We start from the raw sequence: 13,646 nt of genomic DNA, 5'->3' as shown, positions 1-13,646 counted from the left end.
AAATGATCAGGTTAGGAATTTGTGGTCAGCAACACACCAGGAAAGTCTTATTCAGGACCTTTCTTGCTTTACATTTCCATTGTAAATTCAACAGATGGTAAAGGTTAGGCTGAATATAGCTGTCTGATAATCAGATTGGCCTGGCCTCAGAGTGACCCAGAATAAATTCAGATCTACTGGATCTTTGGGAGAGATCTAGCTACATAAGAGTGAGTGTTTTAAGTTAGCAAATGGCAAGTCTGAAAAAGACAAGTGAGGTTGTGGCTGACCCAGTAACAATGAGCTTACAGTGCAGTCCTAATGTAAAAATAGCCCCAGTTATTCTCGGGAGAGTGATATATATTGCACGCACAGACTGAGTGTGAAAAGAGTGCTTCTCCATAGCCCACAACTCTATTAATATATTTCGCTCATGGCACCTCTTTTTCTTCTTTGGCACCTGAACAGTGCTTCGTAACTAACTGTCATCTTCAAAATGTCCCAGGACATAATAAACATGGATACTTGTTTATCTGCATTTCACAGATCTTAGAGTCCAAGAGTTGGTAGAGATCTGTAGCTGTTGTCCAAGTCATTTTGCTGATTTCTGCTGATTGTCTTTAAGTTTCATATCTACGCAGTCCTGTTCCTCTGCTCACCCCCGTCTCCCCATCAGGGTGAAAGGGGTTTGGAGTGAGTCATCTGAAGTCCTGAGCCCAGTAATCAGGTGGCTCAAGTAGAGGCTTAGATGTGGGCTGGCATCGCTCTGCCGTGGCCCCAGCCTGGGGCAGATGATGCTGCAAAGAAGTTCATCATTCAGACCAGTCCTGGAGGGAAACTTCAGTCAATAGTTACACAGATAAATGTGTAATTACAAACTGTGATAAATGCAATTAGGGTAAGAGAGGTGGTACTAAAAATTAACTTAACAGAAGACTCTGAGGTCTTTCCCGAGGAATGGCTTTTGTGCTGAGGTCCAGAGGTGAGTTAGGAATCAACTAGGCTTGCTTTCTGGCAGAACAGGAGGGAACCACATGGGACAGTCAATAGGGAAGATGTCACGGAAGCTGGAAAGGTAGGCAAGGCTGCGCTTGAGGCATTTATTGTTCATCTCAAGAGCAGTGGAGAGCCATTGTAATAGTTTTTTAAAATATATATTTTTTATTGATTTCAGAGAGGAAGGGAGAGGGAGAGAAAGAGAGAGGTAGAAACATCAGTAATGAGAGAGAAGCATTGATCGGCTGCCTCTTGCACACCCCACACTGGGGATTGCGTGCACAACTGGGGCATGTGCCCTGACTGGGAATCGAACTGTGACCTCCTGGTTCATAGGTCAACGCTCAACTCAGCCACTGAGCCACACTGGCTGGACCCATGATAATACTTTAAAATGGGAGGAGGATGGGGTCACAGCTGGTGTGTGTATAGTGGACTGAAAGGGGGCTTTTAGGAGAAAAGCAGGTATGATGGTTCCTAGAAAGATGACCGTGGCTTGGATGAGTGTGGTTGCCTTGGGACTGTGGAAAGGTGTTAGGGTGAAGAGACATAAGAAGGTAAAATCAGTAGAACTGGGTGATTGGCTCGATGGGGTGGGAGGAAGAGGAAGTCAGAGTTGTGGTTTATAGGAGTGGAGGGTTCATTCATTGCAAGGTGTTCACCAGGTTTGTGGGGCGAGAGGGAGAGAGGTGATGATTTCCGTTTTGGATGTTTTAGAGGTGTATAGTGCAGTTGAGTCATTCAGTAAAATGTCAAGTAGGCCTGTGGATATGTAAGTCTGAATTTCAGAGAAGTGATATAAGCTAATATATAAACTTGGGTTTCTTTTATATTTGGTTGGTAATTGAAGCCATGAGCATGGATGAGATAAAAAGTGCAGAGTAAGAAACCTAGGGCCACCCAGCCAGTGTGGCTCAGTGGTTGAGCATCAGCCTATGAAGCAGGAGGTCACAGTTTGATTCCCAGTCAGGGCACACGCCTGGGTTTGGGCTTGATCCCCAGTGTGGGGTGTGTAGGAGGCAGCCGATTAATGATTCTCTCTCATCATTGATGTTTCTATCTCTCTCCCCCTCTCCCTTCCTACCTGAAATCAATAATATATATGTGTGTATATATATAATTTTTTTTAAAAAAAAAGAAGCCTAGGGCCGAATCCTAAGGAAGTGTTGATATTTTGTGTTTACATAGAAGAGAATGAATCTGCAAAGGAGACAAGTAGCCGAGAGGTGAGGGGAAAGCCAGGAAGTCAAAGTCATAGGAGCCCAAAGATAAGTTTCAAGGAGGAGATGATGGTCGACAAGTGTGCAGTGATGCTAGGAGATTTGATCAGATGAGAACCACTATGGACAATGCCACTGGGTCTAGAAACGTGGAGGACCTTGGTGACCGTAACAAAACAGGACCATAGTGTGTGTGATGACAGGAAACGTCTACGACTAGAGGGAGGGGAGCAGATGGCGTGGAAGTGAGCCCGTGAGTGGAAAAGTCTGGCCGAGCCGAGGGGACCCAGGGCAGCGGCTCCCTCAGAAAGCGGTCAGCCATGGGAGAGTTCTCCTTTTTTGGTTATTGTTTTACAGTAGAAACTAGAGCATGTGGAAGGGAAGACATCTCATTGAGCAGGAAGGATCAACCATTACAAATAAAAGAAGGGCTACTGGAGAATGTTCAGGATAATATTTTAAAAAAAATATATATTTTATTGATTTTTTTTTACAGAGAGGAAGGGAGAGGGATAGAGAGTTAGAAACATCGATAAGAGAGAAACATCGGTCAGCTGCCTCCTGCACACCCCCTACTGGGGATGTGCCCGCAACCAAGGTACATGCCCTTGACCGGAATCAAACCTGGGACCCTTCAGTCCACAGGCCGACGCTCTATCCACTGAGCCAAACGGGTTAGGGCATCAGGATAATATTCTTTTTAAAACTTGCCAGGCTACCCACAGATCCACTTTGAAATCACTCCTTCATCCCAGTGCACACTGCCGAGTTCCTGCCGAGCAGCCGTTTTGAAGGAACATGGCCCTGCGGGTGTCAGCCTTTGACAGTGTCATCGGACGATGTGGAAACCTGCATCGTGATTCATGTCCTTGGCCCCTCTTTGCTTCTTCCCCCAGGAACGGATGAGGACGTGGAGAGTCCCGAGCTGACAACATCCCGACCGCTTGCAAAAATACCGTCCACGAGTGCTGCTCCCAAAGTGGAAACCACGACGCTGAAGATGCAGAACAAGATACCTGCTCAGACGAAGGTGGGCTTTGTTTTGCGTTGCGTTGTCGGGTTACTGTAAACGCTCCTTCATTTAATGATGCAGACCAGTTCTTTTAAGGGGCCCCGTTTTAAAATAGGTGAGGACAAATGGTCTTTTGTTACATTGTTGTAAATGGCTTGACTTACCCTTTCTGATGGTTTTGACTTCTACTTGCCGACTGCTTTGTGTGTTAAGTAGACTTTGGTTTTATTTTATTTTTTTAAACATATTTTCATTGATTTCAGAGAGGAAGGGAGAGGGAGAGAGAGAGAGAAACATCAGTGATGAGAGAGAATAACTGATGGGCTGCCTCCAATTGGGGATCAAGCCTGAAACCCAGGCATGTTCCCTGATCAGGAATGGAACCATGACCTCCTGGTTCATAGGTTGATGCTCAACCACTGAGCCACACTGGCCAGGCAGGCTGTGTGTTTTCAAGCAGTTTTAGGTTACAGCAAAGTTGAGTGGGAAGCACCGAGAGTTCCTTTTACCATCTGGCTCCACCTACACACAGCCTCCCCGACTTTCAACGACCTCCACCAGAGGGTACGTTGACACGTCATTGTCACCCAAAGTCCATACTTCACATTCTTTGAGTTGTCATTCTTTGGGTTCTGACAGATGCATAATGACGTGTATCCACCACTGTAGGGTCATACAGCACAGCTTTACGGTCCTAAAACTCCTCTGTGTGCTGCCTGTTCTCCCCCCACCAAACCCTGGCAACCACTGATCTTTTCACTGTCTCCATCGTTTTGCCTTTTCCAGAATGTCATTTGGTTGGAATCATACACGATGTAGCCTTTTCAGAATGTCTTCTTTCAAGATATGTGTTTAAGGTTCCTTCACCTCTTCATGGCTTGATAACTCATTCTACTTACCTACTTTTAGCTTATTTATGAATATTTTAAAATATATTTTTATTGATTTCAGAGAGGAAGGGGGAGGGAGGGAGAGAGAGAGGAGAAACATCAGTGATGACAGAGAATCACTGATTGGCCGCCTCCTGCTTGTCCCCTACTGGGGATAGTCCTGCAACCCAGGCATGTGCCCTGACGGGGAATCAAACTGTGACCTCCTGGTTCATAGGTCGATGCTCAACTGGTGAGCCACAATGGCTGGGCTACATAAATATTTTTTAAAGGATGGTCCTTTTAAAGGAACTCACAGTCAAATTAAGAAACAAAATCATTTTTATTTATTTGGCTCAAGCCAAGAAAATTTATTTTCATTCCATAAAGAATTTGTTCTGAGTTAAAACCATTGGGAAACTTACATGTGCTGAAACAGGTTATGAAATAAGGAGACTCCAGATACTAATTGCAGTAAGTTATTTCTCAGTCTCCACCAGCCCATCATCAATGGTATATAAACGTTGACCTGAGAGTGTTCTTCATTGGTAAAACAAACAAACAACAAAAACACCCTTCGAGGTCCAGAAAAGTGGTGTGACCTATGGTCACACAGGAGCTACTTGCAGCACCCAGGTCCCCTGAGGCCCTAGCTCAGGGCTCCCTGAGCTGCAAGAATGCATGAGTAGAGACAAGGGTTATAGAGCAAGCCTGTGGGGGGCGGTACTCCCCACAGAGAGGGATCAGGAAGAACCTTAGGAGAGCAGAGGGAGACAATGCCCGAAAGGAAGCTGTCGCAGTGCCCGATGTGGCAAATGGATGGAGTAAGAACGGCTCCAATGCCCTGGGCTGAACAGCCAGCGAGGAAGGATGGCCTGAGGTCAGAGGAGTGTGAGAAAGTAGAGATCTTTTACAACGTCAACTAAAACAACCTAACCATGTCATTAGGATTGTTATGAACTCTCTATCTTGCTGATACACGTGATTTTCTGTTATAAAAAAACAACCATGAACTAGATAAACAATCCAATCAAAAAATGGGCAAAGACAATTTTTGAAAGTGGACATACAGAAGGCTAAGAGGCATATGAAAAAATGCTCAAAGTCACTAATCATCCAAGAGATGCAAATCAAAAGGACAGTGAGGTCTCATCTATACCAGTCCAAATAGGTATCCTCAACAAATGAACAAACAACAAGTGCTGGCGAGGATGTGGAGAAAAAGGAACCCTTGTGCACTGCTGGTGGGAATGCAAACTGGTGCAGCTACTGTGGAGAACAGTATGGAGTTTCCTCAAAAAATTAAAAATGGAGCTCCCATTTGGCCCAGTAATGCCACTTCTAGGAACGTACCCCAAGAATTCAGAAATACCAGTCAGAAAGAATATATGCACCCCTATGTTCATAGCAGCGCAATTTACAATAGCTAAGACTTGGAAACTGCCCATCAGCAGATGAGTGAATTAAACACTGTGGTACATCTACACAATGGAATACTACGCTGCTGTAAAAACAGAAAGAACTCTTACCATTTGCAACAGCATGAATGGACCTGGAGAGCATTATGCTAAGCGAAATAAGCCAGTCAGAGAAAAATAAGTATCACATGATCTCACTCATTTGTAGAATATAATGAACAACATAAACCAATGAACAAAAACAGATTCAGAGACAGAGAAGCATCGAACAGACCCGTCAAAATCACAGAGGGAAGACCTGGGAGGGTGGTGGTAAGAGATCAACTAAAGGACTTGTATGCATGCATATGAGCATAACCAATGGACACAGACAGTAGGAGGTAAGGGCCTGTGCTATAGGGAGGGAGCCGGCTGGGAGAGAATGGGGGGAAAAAAGGAGATCATGGGAGAGAATGGGGGGAAAAAGGAGATAATGGAATACTTTTTAACAATAAAGAACATAAAAACAAACGAACAAAAAACCATAGAACTCACCCATATGGTAAAAACATCACACAAAGTGATTATCCCAATTATTGCCTAAACTCATTGTTTGAAAAAAAAAAAGCAACTTTGAAATATACTTACTCTTCTTTTTTTAAAAAAAATATATTGATTTTTTACAGAGAGGAAGGGAGAGGGATAGAGAGTTAGAAACATCGATGAGAGAGAAACATCAATCAGCTGCCTCCTGCACACCCCCTACTGGGGATGTGCCCACAACCAAGGTACATGCCCTTGACCGGAATTGAATCTGGGACCCTTCAGTCCGCAGGCCGACGCTCTATCCACTGAGCCAAACCGGTTAGGGCTACTTACTCTTCTTTTTAACACATTAAAAAATCTTTACGATCTTTCCCTTTTCCCATACCAGTCACCTGAAGAAATTGATAAGGAGGAAGTTCACCACCCTGACTCAGCAAGGAAAAGGGACCCAGAGGAAGAGGACACAAATGTGTACACTGAGAAGCACCCAGACAATCTGTTTAAAAGAACAGAAGTCCTGGCAGGTGAGTCGCCTGGCAGGGGTCGGGGGAGAGGGTCCTTAAATGGGCCTCTCTGTCTAAGTGAGGTTCAGGGGTGAAGGCAAAGTTTGCTGAATGTCACCTTTCTAAGGAAAGCAGCCTGGGAGGGGAGGTGGGGAAGGGAGCGGGTCTCATTCCAGAATGAGAGGCAAGAGTTAGGCAAATGTCCTTATTTTCTGACCACTCCCTCAGGCTCGCCCTCGGCCAGCTGTTGAGGGGGAACTGCGGGTGGGGCAGAAGAGGAAAGTTAAGGTCTGAATTGGGCAGAACAACTGGGTGTGGGGGAGGGCAGGATGTGAAAATCAGTCAGTCTTGCTCCAGGTCATTCTCAACGTAAATGAAAGAGAAGGAATAGTTCTTCCTGGAGCAGGCCATTGACACGAGTAACACTCAAGGCATGGCGGATGTTGCTCTCTCTCATTGTGACGTATCTGATGAAAGTATGAACATTTGATTTTAAAGGGTACGATTGGCAAGATTTAAGAACACGATATCCTTGAAAGGATAGCCCCAGATTCAAGTCTAGAAAAAAAAAATTTGCAAGCTTTTTTCCCCCTTCTCTTACAAAACTTAAGTAAATCATATCATGTTTTGTTTTCATTGAAAAAGCAGTTCGCAGATGAGACTGTGAAATGTGAGAACTTGAAAAGGCTAAAGAATCTTAAAGGATGGAATTAGCTGAGCCTCACAGCTAGATTTCTCTTAATGAGGCTTTTGGGTGATATTATTAATACAAATCAAAGACAGTATGGTACCTTCCTGAGGAATGTCAGATTTGCACAATTGCCCGGTTGCTTCGTTGAATCCAGGTTTTAACATTCGGGGGTTTTTCCAATTAAGCCTTTTATGAAAGTGTTGTGAAATAGGTGGGGCTTGACAAAGCTACTTCTGCAGCCCCCGGATCTCTTCTGAAAGCAGTCTCCCCTTTGGTGTGTTTCAGCCGTCATCGCTGGCGGAGTGATTGGCTTCCTCTTTGCCATTTTCCTGATCCTGCTGTTGGTGTATCGCATGAGAAAGAAGGATGAGGGAAGTTACGACCTAGGGGAACGCAAACCATCCAGCGCGGCTTACCAGAAGGCACCTACTAAGGAGTTTTATGCGTGAAACTCCCACTGAGTGTCTCTATTTATGAGATCACTGAACTTTAAAAAATAAAGCTTTTGCATAGAATAATGAAGATCTTTGTTTTTTTGTTTTTGTTTTTCATTAAAGAGCTATTCTGGCACTTTAATGATAAAACCCCATTGTATTTAAATCTCTACATGTATTTTCTTTAGAACAACATAAAGTTAAAACTTAACATCTGCAGTGTTCTGTGAATAGCAGTGGCAAAATATTGTTATGGAAATTCTCAATGTTCATGGAATCGGTGTAAACTTCTATGCGCAAATGATTGTTTTTCTTCAGTGGTTCGAAGATGAACGCTGTTTCATTTGTGTCAGCATGTCTCCGACGGACCTAGCCAAGTTGGTCTTACTTTGTTAATTTATCTGTTGTTCCCTTCTTCTCCCCGGCTCTCCCCTCGTGTCCCGTGAAAAACAAAACAAAACTCTACGCCTTTTGTAGCTGTTACGGTGCAATTTGTCTTCGGATAATTTAGATAAGGGTAATTTAGTGTATATGTGATTTTCAAATATGTAAACTTTAACCTCCACTTTGTATACATTTTTTTTTAAGTGTCAGACTATCCATTTTACACTTTGTTTTTCATTACCTGTAGCTTCAGGCAGATTTGCAAGAGCAGAGTAATGTGTAAAATTGGATTATTACCAGAAAACTGTTTAGTCCTATCGAATCAGATCTTCTTTTTGGGGGGGATTTGATGTGAGTTACTGACAAGCCTCAGCAAACCCAAAGATGCTAACAGTATTTTGAGAAGTTGCTGCAGATTCCTCTGGCCACTGTATTTGTTAATTTCTTGCAATTTGAAGGTACGAGTAGGAGTTTGAGGAAAATCAGTTTTTGTTCTTAAAAAATGCATTTAAGTTGTAAGCGTCTTTTTAAGCCTTTGAAGTGCCTATGATTCTATGTAACTTGTCACAGACTGGTGTTAATGAGTATATATAACAGTTAAAAAAAAAAGTTGGTATTTTATAAGCACAGACAATTCTAATGGTAACTTTTTTGTAGACTTATGAATAGACATAAATTGTAATTTGGGAACATAAAAACTACTGAATAAATCATGTGGCCTCATAATGGAAAATGTCGCTGTTATACATTTTGCACGTTTCGATCACATGCACAACTCCCCGTGGCGAATGACGGTCCGCTCTCGGGGATGATGTGGGGTTGATTTCTGAGTGGTCCACAGCGTCTGAGTCACAACGCGAGAGCTCCTCGTCCAGGCTGTTACGGATTCGCCTCCCGACGGGCCAGAGGAAATCTGAAGGTACCATCCTGTGTGTGTTGGGGCGTGGATATTAGAAGGCTGCCAGGATGGGACCTGAAGTTTGCAACCTTTACAGGATAGCTGCTGGCAATATGGAGACAGAGGCTGGCTTTTGCAAACAGTTTTTAGTGCTGTAAATTCCAAAGAACTGAAGGGAAATTTCTTGGCGTTGGTATCTGAGATCTTGTATTTCTTGTTAATCCTCTCTTGAGGATATTTTCCCATTGATTTGTTTTTTGTGTGTGTGTTTTTAGAGAGATTGGAAGGGAGGGGGAGAGAAACATCGATGTGAGAGAGACACATCGATTGGTTGCCTCCTCCACGGGCCCAGACCAGGGCCGGGAATTGATTGCCAGGGATTGCACCTTCCACCGAGGTATGTGCCCTTGACCTGAATGGAGCCCAGGCCCCTTCAGTCCACGTGCCGACGCTCTGTTCACTGAGCCAAACCGGCTAGTGCTGAGATTTAGTTTGATAGGTTGATTCACCTTTGAAACTGTGCTCCGACTCTCTCCTGCAGCCTAAGCGAAGCCCTAATAAATGGAAGGCCATCATTTACACCATCGGGAAGGAGAGAAGGGCGGGAGGCTGTGTATGAAAAGGAGGCATTTGCTGCTTAGGGTTGACACTGCAGCCAGCAGTGATGTCTGTGGGGGAGATGGAAGTATGAGTCCCCTGCCTGGGTACTTTTTTTCTAAGGAAACATTTCCTTTTTCTACTTTACCATTTATTTTCTCTTAAATTGTGGGCTGCCAGAATAGGGAGAAGACAGCAAAAACAGTAACCTTTCCAACATAGAATTTACTTTTAATAAATATGAATACTTCATTTAGAGAACAATTCCCTGGAATTGCCACAGGGCTCATTTCTTAAAAAAAAAAAAATGTAAAGCAACACTTGGAACAGTGTTTACTTAAATCTTAGTGGCCCGAATTCTCAAATTCCTGTCCGCCACTTGCAGCATCAGTCCGATCTGGAGGGATTAAAAGGCAGTGATAGCAGCTTCTAAAGCTGCACAGTGCCCCTCGGTTCAAGGCAGAGGATCTAGTGAGCTTACCTCTCCCAGCACAGGGCCTACTGGAAGTCAGTTCGTAGAATAACAACTGCTGGGGAAATCTATGCCAGGAAGAGAACATTTCTAGCAAATATTTTGTCACTGCTGTAAAGCAAAATATTTGTTCAAGTGCCAAAATAAAGTCTGTCATGCTGGAAGTAAAAACCATTGTATACGCGGACATCCAGTCCTCTTCCACTGTGTTTTCTGCTGCGCTTTCTTTTCTTACTTTTAAGATGCAACAAATAGCGCTGTAGAAAGTGTTAGTGATGATTACCGAGTTCAGGAAAAGTTTGGTCCACGCTTAAGTACGACAGCCAATATGAAAATGTCCTGTTTTCTTAACCACCTGTAAATGGTTTCCTTGGTGTGACTGGCCTTGTGTTTGGGAGACCCGCAGAATGGAAACTCCCATTTTCAGCAGATGGGGGGACATGGGGTGAGCTCACTTTTTTTTTTTTAAGTTTCAACCGCAGGTGAATGGGGACCTGGTTAATCAAATTGAATGTGGGTTGGACAAGTTTGCAGACTTTGCCACCTATTAATGTTAAAAGTTGTTAGTTTCAGATCCAATGTTGAGTGAATTGGTATCTTTGTGATACACTTCTGTTTTTAAAAAAATACGTTTTATTGATTTTTTACAGAGAGGGATAGAGAGTTAGAAACATCGATAGGAGAGAAACATTGATCTGCTGCCTCCTGCACACCCCCTATTGGGGATGTGCCCGCAACCAAGGTACATGCCCTTGACCAGAATCGAACGTGGAACCCTTCAGTCCGCAGGCCAATGGTCTATCCACTGAGCCAAACCAGTTAGGGCTGTGATACACTTCTTTTTTGCAAGTTGGACAAAATGCACCTGCTTATTAAGGATGCAGTCTCTTTCTATAGGGTTTAGGAGACTAAGCTAAATAAGTAGAACATAATTCCCTTATTCTGGTTGCACTAGGACAGGGGTGGGGAACCTTTTTTCTGCCAAGGGCCATTTGGATATTTATAATAACATCATTCATGGGCCATACAAAATTATCAACTTAAAAATTAGCCTGCTGTCTTTGGTCAAACATTTAATGAACTCACCCTTAATGCGTTGGCAGGGCCAGACCAAATGATTTCTTGGGCCTTATGTGGCCCGTGGGCCAGATGTTCCCCTCCCCTGCCCTACAAGGTTTCTCATGAAAAGGAATCAAGCCAGATGATAAATGGAGTATGAGTTGAGTAAACACTAGAGTTTTTTTTAGTGCTAATATTTTATTACAATAGTGAAATTTGAGATTTGGCCATTTCTGGGGAATTAGATTTTGCTGGCATAGAAAACTTTAAAAAGGATAGAACAACTGTTTGCCATTTAGTGGTAAAAACAGTATTAACATGAATTTTGTCTCTCCTAACTCTGGATGACTTCATGGTTATGTTTTTGGTTCAAAGCTTTCATTCCTTTTTTGTTTCTCTGCTGCATGTGGTATTTAGCAGGGCCTTTTCTGACCAAGGAATCGTGGTCGCTTTGGGAGCAACGTGGTGACCTAGGAGTTAGCTGGAAGGGTGTAACCCAAGTGGCAGCGGGAAGCTTTAGGCTTCTGGTGTTCAGATGTACTGCGCGCAGACTAACTCATTCCAGGTGCCTTGGCAAAATAGCATTCAAGCAACAGATGCTGTATGTGCAAGGCAGCAGAGGTTTAACCAACAGATATTTGCCTACTGGCTCTGCCCGGGGCCCCTCTTCTAGAAGCTGGGGGGTGGGTGGGTGCACTAGGTAGATGGAGCCCTGCTCTCATGGGGGTTGAGAGGGGTGCATAGGGGAAAGAAAAGCAGTAAATAAAACCAGTGGGAATTATCAGTCGGTGGTGATTTCCATGATGGCCATGGTGCAGGCTAATGCCAGGGACTGAGGACTCTGCCAGCCCAGATGGGCTGGGGACGCTGCAGTAACCATCTTAAAGTCTCAGCAACTTACAATGGCAAAGGCTGACTTCTTGCTCAGGCGACGTGTCGTGGGTTGGCAGATCTCTGAATAATCGTCACCCTCTGCCCAGGACTCAGGCCGATGGAGCAGCCACTCTCCTGATTGCTGCCTGTCACTGTGGTGGAGGGAAAATAGTGGTGAAGCACACAGTGGCTCTTAAGGGTTCCACCCAGTAGTGACATGTCACTCCCACCCACGTTTTATTGGCCAAAGCAATTCATGTGGCCACACCTCCCTTCCCGGGTGCCTAGAAGTGCCACCCTACTTTGTGCCCAGAGGAGAAAGATGGGATATGTGTGACCGGCTGTAACTACTACAGCCTGGTCGGAAGGGATCTCTGAGGTGGGGAAGCTGGACGATGTGGAGCCAGTTGTGCTAAAACCAGGACGAGCATTCCAGGCTGTGGGGAGCCCTAACCAGGGAAGGGTTCTGGCATGTTGGAGGAATGTAAGGCCGGTGGCTGCTGAACAAGGGACAGTGGTACAAGAGGTGAGGTGATGGGCTGAGGAGTGTTATTGTCTTTTTTTTTGTTTCCTTATATGTTTTATAAGGGAACAAAGGAAGCGAGGCTGATCTTTACCATATAAATGATTTTATGTTACTCCCTTCAATGGCTCCTATAACACTTAGAATAAACTCCTGACTCCTTACACTTGATCTCCAAGAACTGACCACTGGCAGGTGCCTTATAAGGAGACAGTGGGGTAGCATGGCCAGTTAGGGAGCCGTTATTGTTACCTTGGGAGAATGGTGCTGGCTTGGCCTCAGGTGGTGATAGCAAAGATGGCAAGGACTGGAGGAACTGCTTTGGGAGGTAGAAGCAACAGGTCTTACTAAAAGGTTGGAGGGAGTAAGGAAAGAAAGGAAGCAAAGATGACACCCATATTTTTGGCTGAGCTTGGTGACTCACCTCTTAAGAGGGGCAACATGAGTTCCGATTGTGCCAATTAAATTAGGACTAGAGGCACCCAGGTGAACAGGTGAACAACTGAAAGAAAGAATCTGGAGCTCAGAGAAGAGGTCTGAACGGGAGGCATTAATTGAGAAGTAGTGTCCATCCCTTGCCTGTTGGAATGCTGAATTATTTCCTTCTCCTACCTGCTCTTCTCTGTGTAGAAGTTAGAGTGGGGAGAGGGATGACCCATGCGAACTACATTTCCCAAGCTTCTTTGCCAATGGCTTCCGAGAAAGTTTGGCCAATAGAAAGTACTGGTAGAAGAAAGGCTAAAGGTCAGGAGGAAGGGAGAAGCCAGAGTACTTTCCCCTCTCCCTGCTGTGGGCAGCTTCTCTAGCATTAATGAGTCTCCTCTGTGGTTTGGATTCCCAGTGGACAGACTCTCCTCCCAGCTCCCAGCTCCCAGCTCCCACGGTTCCTAAACTCTCATAAACCAACCGCTTTGCCTCTCCAGCCTGAGGGAGATAGCAGCTTCCTGCTGATGTTCTGCCCTGGGCTAGCTCACCCTCCCCAGTTTGCCCTTCCAGCTTTCCCAGCATCTTTGTAAGTAATTCCCTGGACTAAATTCCCTCTAGGCATCACCGGCATGGGTTCCATTTCCCTTCCTGGACCCCCACTGATGACACAGGAGTGAACAGCATGTAGATGGAATTAAAAGCCGTGGGACTACAGGAGAAGGTCTGCAGAGGTAAGTAGATAGAGACGGCGGATGGCCCTGGGCCTG

The 13,646-nt window shown here is 44.6% G+C and overlaps 1 protein-coding gene across 1 annotated transcript in view; it reads left to right on the top strand.

The window, feature by feature from the left end:
• SDC2 (syndecan 2) overlaps window positions 1-8,764 on the top strand; it is a 93,030-nt gene extending 84,266 nt beyond the window's left edge. The window contains exons 3-5 of the mRNA XM_006103539.3: window positions 3,092-3,225; window positions 6,408-6,543; window positions 7,499-8,764. Coding sequence (XP_006103601.1) covers window positions 3,092-3,225; window positions 6,408-6,543; window positions 7,499-7,662 — 434 coding nt within the window. The 3' untranslated portion in view covers window positions 7,663-8,764. The remainder of the gene's footprint in view (window positions 1-3,091; window positions 3,226-6,407; window positions 6,544-7,498) is intronic.
• Window positions 8,765-13,646: the final 4,882 nt, after the last annotated feature.

Source organism: Myotis lucifugus, unplaced genomic scaffold, assembly GCF_000147115.1.
Source record: "Myotis lucifugus unplaced genomic scaffold, Myoluc2.0 scaffold_489, whole genome shotgun sequence".
In the NCBI taxonomy this organism is placed as follows: domain Eukaryota; kingdom Metazoa; phylum Chordata; class Mammalia; order Chiroptera; family Vespertilionidae; genus Myotis; species Myotis lucifugus.
The sequence above is the reverse complement of the archived record's forward strand: the minus strand, read 5'-3'. Positions and strand labels throughout refer to the sequence as shown.